The sequence below is a fragment of the Dermacentor silvarum genome, chromosome 11, assembly GCF_013339745.2.
Source record: "Dermacentor silvarum isolate Dsil-2018 chromosome 11, BIME_Dsil_1.4, whole genome shotgun sequence".
In the NCBI taxonomy this organism is placed as follows: Eukaryota; Metazoa; Arthropoda; class Arachnida; order Ixodida; family Ixodidae; genus Dermacentor; species Dermacentor silvarum.
Genome location: NC_051164.1, coordinates 29,084,412 through 29,104,289, shown reverse-complemented (window position 1 = coordinate 29,104,289; position 19,878 = coordinate 29,084,412). Strand labels below are relative to the sequence as shown.

The following is a 19,878-nucleotide window of genomic DNA, read 5'->3' as shown; positions in this document are numbered from 1 at the left end:
TATATATAAAACGAATAATCGTGCTCACATTATCGTCACAGTAACTGCTACAAACTACCGCAAGCTGCCCACTGCGGTGGCGAACCAGCGCCCAAATTCATGCACTCGCGAGGCTATCGATAACGCCGCCAGAGCCGTCGCAGTCACAATGGTAAAGTTTATATATAGCACAAAATGCGAATTTATGCCTTTCCGGTAATACAGATAGCAAGAACTCCTTTAGATTTACGCTATGCAGTGAAATAACCCGCATAGCGTAGGCGCAAGCTAGACTGCAAAACGTTTCAGGATGGATGGATGGATGGATGGATGAGGCTGAACCCTTTAAATTGGGCGGTGGCATACGCCACCTAGCCATGGCTATTAACATAATTTGTACTTTGTGGTGGGTGAAATTTCACCCCTGCCTTAATTTTATCCACCAATCAGATAACCTCTGTTTGGTTATTTCTACCCGCTTAAAGTCTATTTTGCCTTCACTGTCCCTAAACCCCAATGCTTTGAAAAAATCAGCCCCGTTGCCTTGCACTGTAGGGTTAAGCCCCTTACAGAAAAGTATGAGGTGTTCAGCCGTTTCCTCTTCTTCTCCACACGCACAGCACAACGTGTCTATACCTTGGTACTTGACTCGGTACATCTTAGTCCGCAATACTCCCGTCCTGGCTTCAAACAACAAAGAGCTTCCCCTAGAATTATCGTAGATATTTTCTTTGGCAATTTCTTGCTTGAAAGTTCGGTATGTGCCCAGTGCTGATTTCGTCTGCATCCCTGTTTTCCACAGACCCCTCTCTGTTTCCTTAACCTTTTTCTTAACCGCTGTTTCCTGGTTTGCACCCCTCCTGCAGTCCAAATATTTGATTGACAGTTTTCTGGTCAGCTTCCTCCATTTTGTATCAACAGTCCTCATGTACAAATAACTGAAAACTCTCCTTGCCCACCGCTTTTCTGCCATCTCTCTCAATCGCTCCTCAAATTCTATCTTGCTGCTGGCTTCCCTGCCCTCGAATGACGTCCATCCCATGTCACCCTGTACCCCCTGATTTGGTGTATTTCCGTGTGCTCCCAGAGCCAGTCTACCTACCCCTCGCTGCTTAACTTCCAACCTTGCTCGAACCTCTGATCTCATGCACAGGACCGCATTGCCGAAAGTCAAACTAGGGACCATCACCCCTTTCCAAATCCCTCTCACCACTTCGTACCTATTGTAATTCCACAGTGCCCTATTTTTCATCACAGCTGCATTTCTGCTACCTTTAGCCGTCACATATTTTTCATGTTCCGTTAGGTACTCAGCCCCATTGTTTATCCACACTCCAAGATATTTGTACTTATCCACCACCTCCAGCGTAACCTCCTGTATCCTATGCTCGCTGCCGTGATTATCATTAAAAGTCATGACTGCCGATTTTTCTCTACTAAACTTCAAACCTAAGCTATCTCCCTCTTTACCACAGATGTCCATTAATCTCTGCAAGTCTTCCTTGCTGTCAGCCATAAGTACAATGTCATCTGCATACATCAGTCCTGGTAATGACTGTTTAATCCATTCTCCCTGCTTGAAATAGGAAAGGTTGAAGCCAAGTCCGCTCCTCTCTAATTTTTTCTCTAATCCTTGTAAATACAGCATGAACAACAGAGGTGACAGAGGGCACCCCTGCCTAAGCCCCTGCTGTATCTCTATAGGCCCAGATACCTTGTTTTCCCATTTTATAAGCACCCTGTTACTTTTATAGATATCTTTTAAAAGATTTCTTACTCCATCTTCCACCTCTAGAGTGCCCAGTATGTCCCACAAATCCTTTTGGATTACACTGTCATAGGCTCCCTTGATATCCAGAAAGGCAAGCCATAGGGGCCTGTGTTCCTTTTCTGCTATTTCAATACACTGTGTCAATGAGAACAGATTATCTTCTAACCTTCTTTGTTTTCGGAACCCATTTTGTAGTTCCCCCAGCACCTCCTCGCTCTCCACCCATGCCTGCAGTCTGTCCTTTATAATCTGCATCACCACCCTGTAAACCACTGACGTCACTGTTATGGGACGGTAGTTGTTTATGTCGGCTTTGTCCCCCTTTCCCTTATATATCATGCTCATCCTGCTCAGTCTCCACCCATCAGGGGCTTTACCGTCCATTATCATTTTGCTCACTGCCTCTCTTAATGCTTTCTTAGATTTTGGGCCCAATGTCTTTATCAACATAATTGGGATGCCATCAGGACCTGTCGACGTGCTACTAGGAACCCTCTTCTCTGCCCTTTCCCACTCGCTTTGTGCCAGTGGAGCCACTGCACTGACTAGTCCATCCTCACCTGATTGAGCACATGCTATGTTTCGTTCTTTAAATTTTTCTGTCATCATTGTTCTTATATGTTCCATTGCCTCATCTCCCTCTAGTCGAACACCTTGAGCTGTAACTATAAACCTCTGCTCTAGGCTAGTCTTATTACTCAAGGAGTTGAGATGTTTCCAAAATTTCTTCGCTGCTTTTCTATCCTTTTTGTTTACTTCTGACAACCATTGGCTCCCCTTTCTTCTGATCTTCTCATTGATCAAATTGGATGCTTCCCTTCTACAGTTTAAGAAGTTGTTCCATTTTCTGCCTACATCAGCTTCTGGTTCACCCCTCTGCTTTGAATATCTGTGTTCCCTGGATGCTTCCTGGCGTTTCTCTATGGCCTTCTTAACCTCCTCATCCCACCAGCTCTTGGGTTTACGTCTTCTGTTCCCTTTTGTCCTGACTCGTACCTTAGTAAGCTCTAGCTCAAATAGTCCTGTTAAATTTGCATATGTCCATTCTGTTTTTGTATCCTCTGAAATTACTTCCTCAATTTGCTGGGTTGCTATTTCAAGCTGCTTTCCCGAGTAAAATACTTCAGGTGAGAATGTTTGAAGCGCCATCTCTCGGAGGCGACATCAAGGGCCTCAAGCGGAGCCGTCATCTGAGCCCACTACCCCTATTCTAGAACACTATACTCCCACTCACTGGCACTCACTTCCACTCGCACAGTTTAGGCGATGAATTTCACAATAACGCTTCCAACGACTGAAACTACAAGCGCGCGCATTGATTCTTCCGCGGCATGTTCCGCGGCGCCCGGCGGCTGCTGGCAGGAAAAGTGTGCCGTGCGCAACGCGCCGGCCTGTGGGAGAGTGAAAAATCGAGAAAAATTGAGGAGGAAAGCGCGCGCGCGCAGGAGAGTGTCGCTGATTTCCTGAATAGAAGGGGTTTTACATGGGTTTTAAGACGAGCGGGAACGTGCTGCCACCTCTGAGAAGTCGGGCACACATACGACACCATAGATCCCCGACGCGCAACGGGCACACGCATCTAGGGCGACCGTCTCGGGGGCTCTACCAGCGCACAAGCAACGGGTGTGTGTATGTATACCACGCGCTAGGTGTGGGCGGTGTAGAGAGGCCGGAATGTGTTTCTCCGTGTAGTGTTGCCGCCCGTGCGAGCGATTCCTGTGTCCAGGGTGCTATCACATCGCGCCTGATTGCTATCAGGAACTGGAGGATCGTCACCGGAGTACCGGAGCCAGCACTTTGTCATCTGAATACACAATGGGACCGTAACCTGACTCGACATCCATCGCCTCGTAAAGGCAGGTAACTCGCGGTTTCCTTGTGCAGAATCGCATTCTAACGTCAGGTCACGTTCTTAACGCTATCCACGTTGAGTAATCCGATTCTCTGTCTCGTGCCGTTATTGACCGAAATAATCAGCAGATCGTATCCTAAATTAGGTACAGGCTTCGTAAACAACCGCGTTTTTTTTTTCTTTTCTTTTTTTTTTTTTTTTCCACAGCGCATGCACGACATATACAGACGAGATAAGCGAGCGAGCTTTTTCGCGCGTTATGTCACTTTTCGACCACATTTTAGAATTTATACATGACATAAATTGGATACCTAAACTAAGGTTTCTGCCACATGTGAGCAACTTTGAAGATACGGGGGCCGCGAATCATCGTTAATTGTAGCATTCCGTGTTCGTTTACATTTCCCGTGTACCGGCATCTGTACGCAGCGAAACGGAACCGTAAGCGCGTCGCAATCGGGGTGTATTTCGTCTGTGCGAGCCGGGACAGTGAAATTGCAATCTATGCGCGGAACACAGTGCATACCGTTAATCGCGGCCAGCCAAAGGTTTTTGTGGTGAGCTTTGAACGCTGCGCTGCCTCTGCATCGAGTTACCCATTGCGAAAGTTTCGATCCTGTACTTCAGTGAGTCGCCAAGGGCACGTAACGACATATTCTAGACGCGGCTGATGAACAAGGAACTCTGCCGCATGTTCAATCACCTGTGATGCACGCAACTGTGGCTACGTGCTGTTGTGTAGAGCACGGAATCTAGGCGAACGAAGCCTGCGTTTGTCGAAAATATGCGCCGGGTCGTGACAGTTCCTGTGTCTGAAGCAGGCCTTCTCTCGCGGTTGCAGCAACAAGAGCGGCTGACTGTCGGCTGGCTTGTAAACAGACTTGTATGTAACAATGTACATATAATTAATTATATTTCTTGATAATTTTATAATTTAACGATTACTTTGTTTACCCGTGTGGTAGGAAGTGTAGGTACAGGATCTCGTACGGTGCGGCGAGGAAGACGGTACACATAAAGAACTACTTTATGACAGAGGTCATGAAGTAGTTTATTTGATTAATTTTGACCCCAGGCGGTCAAAATTAATCGAGCCCTCCATTACAGCGTGCCTCATATCAGAACTGGTTTTGGCCCGCAAAACCCCAGAAAAAATAAAAAGAAGCATACATGTAGACGTACAAATGACACAGGCAAGTGAATATCATTCAACGAGCAAAGTGGCTATGTGTACAATATGACTACAATATTAAAGACGTCCATCATCTGAAGTGTTTTTTACACGGCACAACACGCTGTAGACCTATGTGCAATGCTTGCGAAGTCGTCGACCACTCCCTCATGCCGTTGCGACGAACACAGGCGCTGCGCAGTACGTCAGGACTTGCAAGTAGGCACGTCATAGGTGCTTGCGATGGACACTTCTTGCAGGGTGCTGGCAGAAATCTGGGACCTTTGCGTCATCCTTGTGGGCCTGGTGGCGCCCCCACAGTGCTACTGCCCAGCACACGGGGTTCAAAGCCCCAACCGCCCGATCGAAAATGGCGAGTGCCACCCGAGCAACTTCTTTCCTTCAGCTGTTCGGTATACATCACCAGTCAAACCGTAACTGAATCATAACAATTCGTTAACGCTCACTGTAATTCAATTACTTTTTTTTCAGTAACAGATTACATGTAACAAAACTTTTGATCACATTGATTTCTATAGACGGGGTAACGAAAAAGTTAAGCTATGTATGAAGGGCTGCAGAGGATGCACTGAAAGTGCCAGGCCAACTTTTCTGTTTACTGTATCTATGCAATATCAAGCTTTGGTCGAAGATTGGTCTGAAATCGACTGCGTGCTCTAATGTGAGTGAAAATCCTATACGACAGGAAGGATTGCTCATAATAATTTGTGCACACGCTGCCAAAACGCTGATGAGTAAAAGCAACTCACAGTTGGAAAAATAAAGTTGCACTCCATATTTGTCAAACACAATTATCTAAACACGAACTCATGAGCATCTACTGTTATTTGAGCCTAGACATCGTATCGAAAAATGACAACCTAAGAGAAGCTTCTGCATCTTCACTGCTGCTGTCATTCAAAAATTATGTTGCCGAGTCGGCCAAAGCACAAATTTTGCATGGTGTTATTAAAGTGCTAGGAGCACTGGCGGCTAGCTTTGACGATACCTCCAGTCAAAATATTGTTTTTCCAGACTCGCCAATCTGCTGAAAATGGTCAAATCTAACAAATAGTGAAAGTTCAGTTGTCATTTCAGACACTGCATGACATTGCTAGTAGAATTGCAACGAAAATGTTTAACAGCGTGCAGAAAAACTGTTGATCACATTGATCGATTTCTATAGAAGGGTAACGAAAAAGTTAAGCAATGTATGAAGGGCTGCAGAGGATTCAATGAAAGTGCCAGGCCAGCTTTTCTGTTTACTATATCTATGCAATGTTAATAAAGGTTTGAGGGAAATTAACTTGGACATAATTGATTATTTTTGAGTGATTCATCAATTACTTCCTTGGTGCATAATTGGTAACTGTAATCAATTACATAATTGAGTTAGATAATTGTAATTGTTATCAGTTACTTTCTTTAATGTGTACAAGTCTGCTTATAAGCATGAAAATAAATGCACAAGATTGCTTGTCGTCATCATTGAAATGAACATTACATTGCGTTGACATAAAAACAAGGTCTATGTCACTAAAGTGGCCAGCTGCCTGGATGATGTCAGCATATTGTTCGGGGATGTGAACCTGTCACACAAGGAACTTCCATTTCCTGCATAAAGGCGCCGCGTTTCACAGACAAAAGCCTTTCCGTCCCCTTGCAGTGTACAAGCGTCACTAAGAAAACTATCCGTGACTATAACAAAGGCGACTACAGCAATATAAAAAAAAAAAAAGGAACTTGAGATGTTTCTTTCTTAGACTTTGTTACCTTTGTTGTCCGCTCGGTCAGTTAAGGAAAACTGGCTTCTTTTCAAGCAAAAGCTATGCACGTTAGTAGAAAAGTATATCCCGCTAACCACAATATTAAGTGATAAAATGAACCCATGGTTCACCCAGTACCTTCGACAACTAAGAAATAAGAAGAAAAGGTTGTACACGAACGCAAAGCGTACACGCTCTCCCACCGTTTGAGACAGTTATAACCTATGTTTGAAAGCTTACTGCTGAGCTGTAAGTGAAGCTAAAGATAAATATTATTCCCACGATCTACCGTCCCTTCTTAAGTCCAACCCACAAAAATTTTGACAGGCAGTATCACCTGATCGCGGTTCACACCATATTTCATTAAATGGTGAGAATCAAGTTCCGCTTGCTGATAGTGAATGACCCGCAGTCTTTAACACGTCTTTTTTTTTTCGTCCCTGATCACAAATGAAGACCTTTCACTCATTCCGGAAGTCACTGATCTCGGCTGTCAGTACCTGGAGCCCATCGATATTACTGAAGATGGTATCGCATGTCTCATTATTAGCCTTAAAATATCTAGCTCTTCAGGCGTCAATAATATTAACTCTGAAGTTTTAAAAAATGAAACTCCGGTATCTAGTAAAATTTTGTACCATATTTTCCACCAGTCATTGTCATTAGGCCAGCTCCCCTCCAATTGGAAAATTGCTAAAGTAGTACCTGTGTACAAAAGTGGCAGCAAGAATTCGCATGAAAACTACCGTCCAATTTCATTAACGAGCATATGCTGCAAATGCTAGAGCATGTTATAGCGTCTCACATATACGAACATCTTGAATCAAATAATTTTTTCTTCATTAACCAGCATGGCTTCAGGAAAGGTTTATCATGCGAGACACATTTACTAGAGTTCACCACTGACGTACATTCGCACATGAACCATAACCTTCAAACAGATTGCATCTTTCTCGACTTTTCGAAGGCCTTTGACCGTGTAGCCCGCTGCCGTTTAATTTCCAATTTATATGCTCTCAAATTAGACTGTTTAATGCTATCTTGGATCCATAACTTCCTAACTAGTCGTCAGCAATTTACAGTTGTGAACAATTTTGCTTCCCCTCTCACCTATGTGAATTCCGGTGTACCACAGGGCAGTGTATTAGGACCATTGCTTTTTCTAATATACATCAACAACTTGCCCAATAAAATCTCTTCCTGCATGCGAATTTTCGCCGGTGACTATAATTTACTGACCAATTACCAGCTTTGAGGACCACCTTATTCTTCAAGGTGACCTTCAACGCATTAGTGACTCGTGCAATGCCTGGCAAATGACACTTAACTCATCTAAATGCAAGGTAATGACTTTGACATGCAAACACTTGAACTCAAGTTTTTCTTATTATATAAATGCGGATCTAGTATCTGAAGCTTCACTGTACAAATATCTAGGCGTTAATCTCTCACCAAATCTTTCCTCGGCCTCTCATATAACAAACATACGCGCTAACGGTTCAAAAACACTAGGGTACATTCGTCGCAACCTACGTAATTCCCCGTCTGACATCTGCAAAGTAGCCTTCCTGACGTTTGTCCGTCCACAGCTCGAGTTTGCATCCCCGATATGGTGTCCTCATCACGAGTACCTAATCTGCATGTTAGAAGCCATCCAAAACCGAGCTAGTCATTTTATTTCCCGCGATTACAATAGGCAGTCAAGCATAACTCGAATCAAACTTGACCTTTCGCTTCCTGCACTAAGTAGTCGTCGTGACGTGGCATTGCTGTCCTTGTTCCATAAATATGTTCATCAAATGAAGTCATCGTCTTTGCTGCTGGAACGTGCAAGTTGCATATCACGACGACTGAATAATGATTTAAGTTTCACTCGCATCTACAGAAACACTGATGTGTTTAATTTGTCGGCTTTGCCACAAGCCATCCGCTTGTGGAATTCCCTCCCTGACAGCGTTGTCATGCAAACGGACAGAGATAAATTTAGGAAACTTCTGAACTTGCAGTTTCTGTCCTAAAAATGTGTCATTCTGTATACTATGCTCTCTATTTCTATGTAACGTCACAGACTATCTCTACTGTTCAAGGCAGTGGGTGTATTTCTAGGGATGTGCAATTATTCAAAACTTTAGAAGCATGAATTGATTGTCCTATTCGATTTGGTCCTCGAATCGAATAGTCGCTATTTGAAAATTGGAATATTTTCTCATAGTTTTTGAATGCTTTGCATTGTCAGCTGTGCATGTTTAAACATCAGATTCAAGCAAGAACATAATAACTTTTAAGGTGGTAGGCCACACACAAAAATACTATTTTTAATCGGAAGCCAGGTTTGAAAAAAATTTTTTCCTAAATATGGCACAGTCTTATTTAGCCTATTTAACTATTTAAAGTGCAGAAAATGGTTCATTGTATTCTTTTGGCAGGTAATATTTGTCTTAAAATGTGGTAAAATTGCTACTTCGCACCATCAGTGATAAGTAGCTAATGAATTGCTGAATTCAGTAAAGCTTTGGCTGTAGCTAAGTGCGTGACTTGTGCAATGAACTAGGATAAACGCAACGTGATAAAAATTAAAAAATAATGTTCAAAAAACTAAGCCAAGTGAAAAAATTGCCAATTTTGACCAAGTTTATTTGCAAAATGAGCTGGAAATGCACAAATATTGCATAAATTTAATTTGTTCCAGTTCGTTGCACTCATCTCTATGTGAGTAATGAGTGTGCAATATTTCATGTGAAAATGTTCATTCAGAAAAAAGTTGGCATAGTTTGCATAACATGAGGTGGAGCAAAATCTTGTTTTGAGAAAAACGTAAAATCTACACCAGCTTCATAGCTGGAGACGCACTCGAGTCTCCTTTTGTTCGTGAGGCTGCTCGGCGACAGCATAAAATGAAAGAAGTATTTTGAATAATATTTATATAAAACAAATAGTACTAATCTTTCATTTCGCAATACGAGGGTATGAGTTGAAAAACTCATTGTAACTCCCTAACTAACGATGATGGGAAGATAATCTTTTTTTAGAACATGTTGCTGAAGTTTTGGGCATAGGTACATAAAATGTAAAAAAAAACAAAAAATCAATTTGTGAAAAAAAAAAAATTTGCTTTTGAATATGGCCTACCACCTTAATCCATCCACAGTAGACAAGCGTACTAGAGCAAACTGCATTGCTCAGACACGCTTTTCCGGCTAAACACGATCGCTTTCAATAAAATCTTGTTTAAACATGCCATTTGGCAGTGGGTATTGTTAGGTATTATTTATAGATGCAGCACCTGTGTCTTGTTATGGGATGAAATACGAATGCATTTTATTGTAATACGAATGCGTTTTATTATCACCATCTGCTGTGGCCATACTAGAGAAAAGGTGCCTTTTTTTTTTTTTCTTCTCAGTCTGCCATTGTCACAGATGGCACGCATTTCTGATTTGGTCGCAAAGGTATTGACCCTTTTCACGGTGGTCCCGAGGGCACTGTCAGTTTGATCATGTGGTGACACATCGATTGCTTGCCGCAGCTGCCTCCGTTTCCTCGGTGTTTACAATGGATGCACATGACGCTGGTGTAGCTCTGCAAACCTGTTTCAGCGGATATCATAGACGGTAACCGGGTGGACGACACGAAGCTTTGGCCACAGCTTCAGAGGACGTGTAAGCGGTTCCGCAGCTTATTGCACTTTGTCCAAATGGCGCTAGCAGCGTATACGGTGCTTGTACTAAACGCAGGATAAAAATGTGTTCCAAACTATTCTCATTTTCCGCTTATGGATTGAATCTGTATCAGCAAGTTTAGCTCTTCATTCCTTATTTAGCAAATACGTTTAAGCAGCGGTTTGTTGTGTTTCTGACTCAGTAAAAAGTTCCCCAGGTGGTCACTATCTGATTGTTTTTCTGCCTGATCGCTCGCGGGTATGCTCTGTTGCAATAGATTTGTTCTTGCTGCGCATAAGGCTTTTAACATAGATGTTCTCTACTTTGTAATAGCTTGTAGCAAATACTTATAGCTAGTCCCTCGCTTACTGTGTGGACTGTTACTTTAACTTACAACGTTAGTGTGCTGTCGGTGTAGTCGCTGTCACCCATGCTTCAGCGCATTGATTTAAGTGTGTGCCCATTCACTTATTTTTGACACATCAGCGATAGATTGGGCGTAATTTTGCACGTGAGTTGGGGTGGATATTTGTAGATGATGTGCGAGAAAGTCACTATGACAGAAACTTACTATGACTCCCTTTGTCACTGTGTAACGAGCAGTACTCATTCTTGCAGACATTCCGGAGTTGAAGTCCTTTCCTTGGAGATTAGCGATACAATGCTGGTGGATGAGTGAATTCTTTTATCCTCGAAGGAAGCTGGGCAACACAAAGAGCCAGCAACACAGGCAGCCCTTATGTAGCAGCGGTCCGGGAACTTGGATACACGGATTCATTCCATTCCTCAATATGCCAGTCACAGTTTTTGCAGCCAACTACTGCACACGTCTTAACTCCACCGCTCCACATTTTGCAGCACAAATGGAGCACATTGAATCAGCGAAAACCCAGTTGCATTTACAACAGCTAATCGCACAGAAGCAGGGCCAAAGAGGTAATGGTTTCGCATTCGTGCGCTTTCGCTGAGGCAACGTGCGGCGAGCTGCCGAAAGCGCCATCTCGTTTCTCTAAAGCAAACTGCTTTGCAAAAAGGGTCAACAGACCTTTTCATCGGGCGAGGCAAAGCTTTCCTCCTCTCTGGCTTGTGCGAGCCGGAGCAGCGCTGCTTGAATGTGTTGCTGTCACGTGCTGCATAACTATTTAGAGATGCTTTAGCACATTCTCCGTGAAATTTATGTGATGTCATTCAGTACAATGTGTCGGAGAACCACTGCGTAGCCTTTCAGTGCAGCAGTAACTACGAATGTGGAAATTTCTTTTGATGGGTGAATGCGTCCTAGGGGACAGGATGAACAAGACTAAAAAAAAAAAAAAAGATTGTTTCTCATCCTCTTCTATCGTGAGAAAGAAAAAAGAAAAAGAAAGCGTGCTAGCACTGCAATAAGACCTCGCATGGTCATGCCGCATGCTTGGAGAATGCGCTACATAGAACAAACCGATCTATAACCCAGCACCTAGCCACTGCTTCGGACGTTCGTGCACGTCCGCAGACGGTCACTCGACAAGTGTAATTCACACTGCACAGTATGCTGTTATTACTAACCAAAACTATTTTATTCATGGGCAGATGATTAACAATCACTCAGTGTGTCTGCAGATAACAATTTGAATGCCTGTCGAAGTAAACATGAACTACTTAGTCCGTAGCAAAACAGTACCCACGCGGTTGGGATCGTCATATGTTCAGGAACTACTCGTTGCTGCTAAACCACAGCTTATAACTACAGTGAGAAGGTGGCAGTAAGGTTAGATTAGTTCAAATAATTTTCAGACAGACAAAACTGATCTCCAAGGCTTATTGTAGGCTCAATCACGCGCGCACACATTACGCTGCGTGCTCCATCCACCACAACGCCCCAGAAATATTCTGGCCATGCTGACTTAAATCTGTTCAGAAGTCTCACAAGACCGGTTCCGGTGTCGGAGGCGCCACATCACGCTAAATAGATCGCGTGATGCCATGACAACCACCAGAAACTGCCGCCAAGCGTATACCTGACTTACAACACGGAGAGCTCGCCCAAGCCAGTTTGCCGATCTGCCCATAGATGGCGCCACTGCGTACGCAATATGGTAGTGCCTGTGAAACAACAATCTATACAGAGATAATAATTGGTCGAGAAGGCTGCCATTCTAAACTTTATATGATAATGCATGACCACAAATGCTCCAAAACGCCCCGAGTTTGTAAACAAACTGCTTAGTTAATTGTTCCTAATGCTCCCTTGGTTTCAGTGTATGGTGACTGTGTGGTGACAGTCACTGGACACTGCCACCAGATCATCATGAACCTTTTTGGACTTGTGTCCCTTGTAAAGCAGATCGCTGCCCGTGCTTTAACCAACTCTCCCGATGGTTAAGACGTACTGTTGGGTTAATTGGTTAATCATGATGGAATATGGCAGCACACTTCGAAACAAAAACGTAACACAAGAGTGAACAAACACGAGTGCTGTTGTTCCCGATGAGCACTGCCTATTTTGTTTTGATGCCCTAGCGGTGTTCTGCAGTACATAGAATACAATTTTTTATATTCCACTTGAACCAGAGAGACGTGCGCTTATTTTGATTATTATCGTGTACGTGTGCTCCAAATTTATGGTACCGATAGCACGAACTTTACAAACGCCCCTCGGATGTTTCTGCCTCATCTGAATGCTATATTCAGTGGTTTCCATTAGACTAACGGAGTCGCAATTGAGGGTGGAGAGTAATGTGGACACCACTTTTTGAAAGTGTTCCTAAAAGTAATTATTTGGGACTTGGTGAAGCTATTGTAGCACAAATAAAAAAGACGCATGGGAAACGAGACGCGACATCAGTAGCACCCGTGGTGTCTGGTCTTGTCATATTTGTGTCTGTTTTATTTGTACTGCAGTGGCTTCACGAGTATCGAATTTAATTTATTGCTCCTTGCGTATACACATTTTAAATGCAAAGAAAAAACAGGATCCTTAGCCAAAGGCTAGTTATAGATCCAACGTAAACCTAAAATGAGAAAACAGCAATTCAGGACAGCGTAGTCTGCATTATTAAAGAAAGTAAGAAGAAAAGATAAACAAAGAAAATTTAATTAATGTAACATATACGTCAGACACTTTGCAACAATTTTGAGCTATAGGTGACATAACATTATTCCTATTGACATACGTAAACAGCACTTACAGAATGTACACAGCACAATGCAAATTTATAACAATATATAAACATAGAAAGAGTTCATGTGTGCTTATAGTAGCATTGTTAGAGGTCTAAGATGAGCTAGCCCAAGAACAAGTTATTTTGAGATAATGATTTGAGAGTGTGGCTACTGGTCGCAAGTGCCGTGCTTTCATTTCGGTACATGATTGGCAAACGGTCAACTTTGCAGCGGGCATGTGAGTAGAAGCCGGAGCTGAGCAGACGACGAGACAAGGGTCCATCGGGGCATTTGGCGGCAAGCCCTCTATGCACGCGGCTTCCTCGCTGGATTCGGACGGCTTTGAGGGTGTCCAGAGCAGCAACAGCAGAACACCCCTTCTGCGGACCAGGGCTCTGAGTGACCAGGTGAGGGTTATGAGTCAGCAGCGTATGACTGCCAGTTGATTAGTACTCGGTTGGTGCTATTCTAGCATTGAAAAGTGGAGGAAGGCAGTAATTGCGCAGCCATGTGGCATTTTGGGGCAGTTCTTGGTGCAGCCAAAAAGCTGCAACACTGATGCCCATGGTTGAAGAGGCTTTGAGACTACACGGCGGTTCTGACATATAAAAAAAATTTTATTTAATAAGTACCAGTAATCGTAACTGTGTGAAGACTTGCAGTTTTTCGTATGTTGGCATCACAGTACTGTTTTAGAGCCCCTTCAGCCACGTTCACCGGTGTTGCAGCTCATATTAAATGCAACTGTACATACAAGATGTGGCCTAAAAATTAACTAGAATAGTCAACTAGTCTTGTGGCACTGGCTTTATACACATCTGTGAGAGGCATTCAGGATAAACATTAACAAACTAGCTTAATATTTTTAACCAGGGAACACCGTGTGTTTACGACATATTGCACCAGCGCGCCTTGCTGCTATCTCAGAGCGAACAAAGTTTCTAGCTGCCTACAATGAGTGGTGTGTTGGGCGGGTCAGCCTGCAGAGCACAAGGCATGGCTTATTTGCAAAAGCACAATGTGGCTACAAAAGGGAAGAGGTTGTCCCCCTTAAAAAGAAATTGTTCTCCTTAGCCCAGCTGCATCTGGTGCTTATATTTATTAATATTTTTTTTTACTTTTTCAGTTTTCACAGCCTGTGAGGTGGAGCTCCATATTATGTTAGGGGTTTAGAAAATGTTAAGCATAATGAAAAGGAGCCGAAGTAGCTCGTTACATAAGATTCAGCAGTATGAAAAAATCTAATGTTATAAAATAGTTAGCAGTAGAAGTCACAGTTTGCTTACACATTGTTATGCTGGCGTAAATCAACTGTGTAAATGCACATGCAATCCTTGCAGGAGAGTATTACGTGTCATATATGAACAAATGTATCAAGGAAATTACGGACCATGGCCTTCTCATTCGCATGCAGATACCACGACAAGTACAATGCATTGAACATTAGGTTAAATGAACTGCTTAGTTCATACGTAAAAGTCGCAGGATTAAGTCACGATTCAAAATTTACTATTCAGTATTCGCGCACTCCTACACTAAACTGAGTTTCATCTCTCTGTGTGTGCCTTCATTAAAACTTTACGCTTGCTCCAAACACAGGGGTAAGTGCTCCAAAAGCAGATTTTACTTGCTCCAGTGGTTGCTCCAAAATGCTGGAGGGCATTCCCACCACCAGACCTGCAACCAGGGCGAGAGATAGGGGGTCCTGAAGCTCCCTGAAATTATTGCTGCGGCGATATACTTCTCAGCACAACTTACATATGCTATGTCATTATATATGTACATGTAAATATATGCCACTATATGTATTAAATGTCTATGCTGTCGTATGTCAGCAATGTGCTTGATTCACACGCAAGTTAATAGTGAATAAGTGAATGGAAATTTCTCAAAATGGTCCCTATTTCCTCCGCAAAACCCATCCCAAAAATAATTCCCGGGTACAGCCCTGCCCACCACTGATAATGTTTGCAATTCTGTTGGAAAGATCATTCCAATATGCGATAACTTGTAGCAGGGTGGATGAGTTAAATGCGTTTATTTTACACGTTTGACTTTGGTTAAGTGAAACCAAGCAGAAAAACTTACGTTGCAGACGAACTGCTTGATGGACACGGCTGAGCCGGACGTTGCAATGCCAGACAAGAAGGCACCCACAGCGGCACTACGACGCGTGGACTGGCTGCACTTTGTGCGCACGCTGCATCTGGAGCTGTTCTTGTTTGTGTACGCCGTGTCGTACTCCATGCGGCTCGTCATGACCCAGGACCTGCTGCTGACCAAAGCCTGTCTGCAGCGGTACAGCATCAATGCCACAGCGTGCCGCAACCTCTCCTGGAATGTGACCATCAAGGACGATGTCACCCGGTGCGTGTGGCTTCCATCTGGAGCATGAAATGAGGCTCATAGCTACACCCAGTTTTGCACGTTGCAGGCTACGCTGCAAAGGCTTCTTTGACTGCTCAAATGTTTGACTAAAATAGGGTGTGTTACATATAAAAAAATGATATAAATATCTATACATATGTCATTTAATAGTCACAACCATATTAACCCAACAGGTAATGAATGAAAGCATAGCAGAAGTTATGTGTACTTTTAATTGAAGTGTAGAAACGATAAGTTAAAAGGGAACCTGAACCACCTCTCGGGCTTCGTGAAAAAATGTCTTCCGTGGATAGCATATGCTGCTGTGACCATCTCAGCAAAATTTTGCAGTCGTTTGCGGCACGTGGACCTCACGAGCAAAGCATGAAGTCACATTTCTCTCAAAAACCCTTGTTTCAAACGATGCCTTCTCCTCACCCACCTCGAAGCTGCCAGTGGCTTGCATGTGTCTCCATGTGCAAGATTCCCATAGACGGCTGCTATTGGCTGATTGCTGACATCAATCAAGACGGGTGTTTGGATCAGTCCGCTTCTTCCTACTGTTACTGTGTATATTTATTGATGCAGTTTAATAAGCAGGCTGAAGTAAGTGAAAATCTGCTTTCGAATTTCTATAATAATTACGTACTTCTGGGAGAAGCCGACTGCTCATGCTTGGTCGCAGCTGCCAGCATAGAAACTTTTGCCGTCCTGCTTATTGGTGTCGTAGCCATTGGGTTTCGCCTGTTTTGATGAGTTTTGAACACTTAACTAGCCTAGAACCACACGAAACTTGAGGTCAGACCACACGTACGCTTGGCAGCGCGCGCTCTCGCCTGGCTGCTCCTGGCTGCTCCTGGCTAGACGCCGTGGCAGACACCGCTTTGTCAGCTATTGACAGCGCTTCAATATGCACAAGTCGGATGTATCCATGTATCACCACTGGTAGCGCTGTGTTGCAGGACGGCAGAAAACTAGGTGGGCTGATGAAGTTAGGAAATTTGCAGGCGCAAGTTGGAATCAGCTAGCGCAAGACAGGGGTAATTGGAGATCACAGGGAGAGGCCTTCCTCCTGCAGTGGGCATAAATATAAGCTGATGATAATGATGATTATGTGAGTAAATTTGGTAGTATGTCGCATACTGGCAGCGCAAATGCGGCTAAATAATGTGTGACTTGACGTAACCTTACGCAACCTTACGCCTACAAGTTCTTAAAAAATTTAAATTATGGGGTTTAACATGCCAGAATCACCATCTGATTTTGAGGCACGCCGTAGTGAGGGACTCTAGAATAGTTTGGACCACCTGGCATTCCTTAACGTGACCTAAATTTAAGTACACGAGTGTTTTCGCATTGCGCCTCCATTGAAATGCAGCTTCCGTGGCCGGGATTTGATCCCATGACCTCGTGCTTAGCAACCCAACACCATAGCTACTAAGAAACCACTGCGGGTGCCCACAAGTTCTACTGGTAATATATGAAGTCGTTATTCTCTAGGAAAAGCGTCTTAGATCAAAAACAACAGTACTGTGAAATGCGTGGAGTAAGACGTTTACGACCGCGGCACTTAGCGTAGCGTCTCCAGTACTGCCTGTTAAGTATGAAACGAAGTACAGTAGACTTTCGTGAGTTCAACTCTGGCTCATTTGATTTTTTTTTTTTTTTTTGTGGCGGGCTAGTGTTCCCGTTACACAAAAGTTGTCACCCTCTGTTCCGTGTCTGCCGAGGGTATAATAGCTGCACTCGAGGATATCTTTGCCAGGCATAGCATTCCAGTCTTAGTGCTTAGTGACAATGGCACTCACTTGGCCTGCAGAGCCTTGCAGAACTTCACAAAAAGCTATGGTTTCAAGCATACTACCAGCAGTCCCTGCTTTCCCCAGTATAATGGCGAACAAGAATGCATGGTCTGCACAATCAGTGACTTGCCGCGGAAAGCCCAAGACCAGTTCTTGGCACTGCTGGCATAATGAAGCACCCCTGCAAGGTCTGGTTACAGTCCCGCACAACTTCTCGGGGGTTGCTCTTTTACGATGGAGAATCAGAAAGTCTTTGCCCCTATTTTTTATTAGCCAAAATAAAATACATACAGGTAATTACAAATATACGTACTATTCTACGTACCTTACGCTATTTTTCCACATAGTCCCCACACCGATTCAGACATTTGTCCCATTGGAGCACTAAACTTGAAATGCCCCTATGGTAGAATTTATCTGGCTGACTGTGGAACCACCGCTCATTGTCATGCAAGTCTTCACGGCCTTTTGCGAACTCACAACACCACCACCTCACACTTGTGAAAGCGAGACACCTTTCACCATACGTGGGCTGCATTTCCCTGTGGATTTCAATGGGCGTTCATCCCTTGCTCCATAGAAAACGAATCACACTTCGTTACTTGTACACCGTAGACGTGTGAAGCACAACCGCCATCTTCAACAACTGACAGCCGTGCCGTATCGCGGAGCTACTGGCAGATAAGGTCGCGCCAGTCCAAGAAAGGTCCACCGCTGGGAATGGATATGTTAGCTTCACAATTACAGACGCAAGCTTACAGAAGCTTTTCCATGATGTATACTTATCTCGAACTTGTATTCCTCGTGACAGTTACATTTTTCCACCTCATTACGTGTCTGGACGAGTCGATCACATGTACAAAGTGCGGGAGTACCGATGTAAGACAGCAGCATTCAGTAATTCTTTTTTCCCTAAAACGGTTTCCCAGTGGAATCGATTGCCTTCAGCGATCGTTGTCGCTGTTGGTAGTGATTCATTTTTTCCTTTGTTAGAGTCAAGTGAGTTGTTCAGTTGATGACGGGTGTTTTTTGTGCGGTATACATATTGTATTTGTTTTCGTCTTACTGTATGTTACCCGCTGGAATTTTTCGTACATTTTTGTCAATCTTCGTTACGTTGTGTATTAAGTGTACTTCCTACTAGCTGGTTAGGCTGTACTGTACTTACTGCAAATTGAGCTTGTGTTCTGTCTTGTAATCATGTAGTATTCCCCCCACTGTAATGCCTTATGGCGCTGTGGGTATCAAATAAACAAAAAAAATAATAATAATAAACAAAATTTGGCAAAAAAAAAAAATAGGGGCAAAGACTTTCTGATTTGCCCTTGTAGAAGCTGCGTTGCTTTTCCCAAGGCAAGATTATATCCAGATTGTCCGCAAGTTGCAAACTTCAAGGACTGTGACACAACCAAAAGGCATTCATAGGTGCAGGATTTTAACAGATGCCATTGCTACGGGGAAAGGGACTTTTCACTATAACGGCAACAGATGGCTCGCCCATTCCGTTGCAGAAAATTTTTTTTTAATTGGCTTTATTGTGAACAAAAGAGGCAATCACGCAGGGCAATAAACTGAAATCAAGAGTGGGACAGAATTCCATTTAGTAAAGTTAATGTTTCGCCTCACACATGGGGGCCTTGTTCACAAAGTCTTGTTTTGTTCCATCAGGATATTAAACTGAGCCCACAGCCAAATGCTATCTCTGTGCAAAATTTAGCAGAGAACAGCCAGAGGTTTAGCTGTATGAGCTGGGTACATCTGGCGCTCTTATTTATGCAATGCTCCTGCTGCATTTTTATGTGCATTGTCATAGTGTACTTGCCGAAGTGTGGGCAGAAAATGCAGTGCCATGCAAGTGACAGTGAAGCGAAGGTAGAGCGCAGGACAGTGTACAAGATGAGCCTGATGGAGAACTGTCACTGTTTGTCAGTCCCAAAGCAAGTATTATCAGCTTGGCTGTGCACAGTGGCCATCGCATAGTGTTGGAATGCTGGGCTTGAAATGCTTGGTTGTTGGTTCGATACTGAGTGCTCCGGTGCCGACATTCTTTTCTTTGTCACATTGCATCACGACTGAAACACAGTGGGACAAATGAATTAGAATGTTTGGTGCTTGTGTGGGCTCTGTTCTCAGTGTGCTGTCTGTTTTTGACGCCATTAAAGGTAATGTACAAGGTCCCTTTAATTTGCCTGCACCACTGAACCATTTCATGGCAGGACACAAGAAGGTAAGAAATTGTGCAGCTCGATCTCAGCGGTGCAGGCACAACCTGAGATTCAAAACGAATGCTGAAGTGCATATGTGGTGCAGGCGTTCACCTAATATAAGTCATCTGTGTCAGTTTCAGAGGTCCCAAACCGGTATAGTCGG

At 43.6% G+C, this 19,878-nt stretch overlaps 1 protein-coding gene across 17 annotated transcripts in view; it reads left to right on the top strand.

The window, feature by feature from the left end:
* LOC119433885 (uncharacterized) overlaps nucleotides 1-19,878 on the top strand; it is a 116,474-nt gene that overhangs the window by 67,596 nt on the left and 29,000 nt on the right. For 2 of the 17 annotated variants that reach the window (XR_007464394.1, XM_049658945.1), the window contains exons 1-3: nucleotides 9,938-10,198; nucleotides 13,571-13,746; nucleotides 15,435-15,706. The exons of 13 other annotated variants lie outside the window; for them this stretch is intronic. Coding sequence is in view for 3 of the 4 variants with exons in the window: in XM_049658945.1 (XP_049514902.1) it covers nucleotides 13,648-13,746; nucleotides 15,435-15,706 (371 nt within the window). In the remaining variant the exon portion in view is untranslated. Of the gene's footprint in view, nucleotides 1-3,310; nucleotides 3,611-9,937; nucleotides 10,199-13,570; nucleotides 13,747-15,434; nucleotides 15,707-19,878 lie in introns of those variants that run through there. 2 more of the 17 variants (XM_037701169.2, XM_037701170.2) reach the window with 2 other exon arrangements.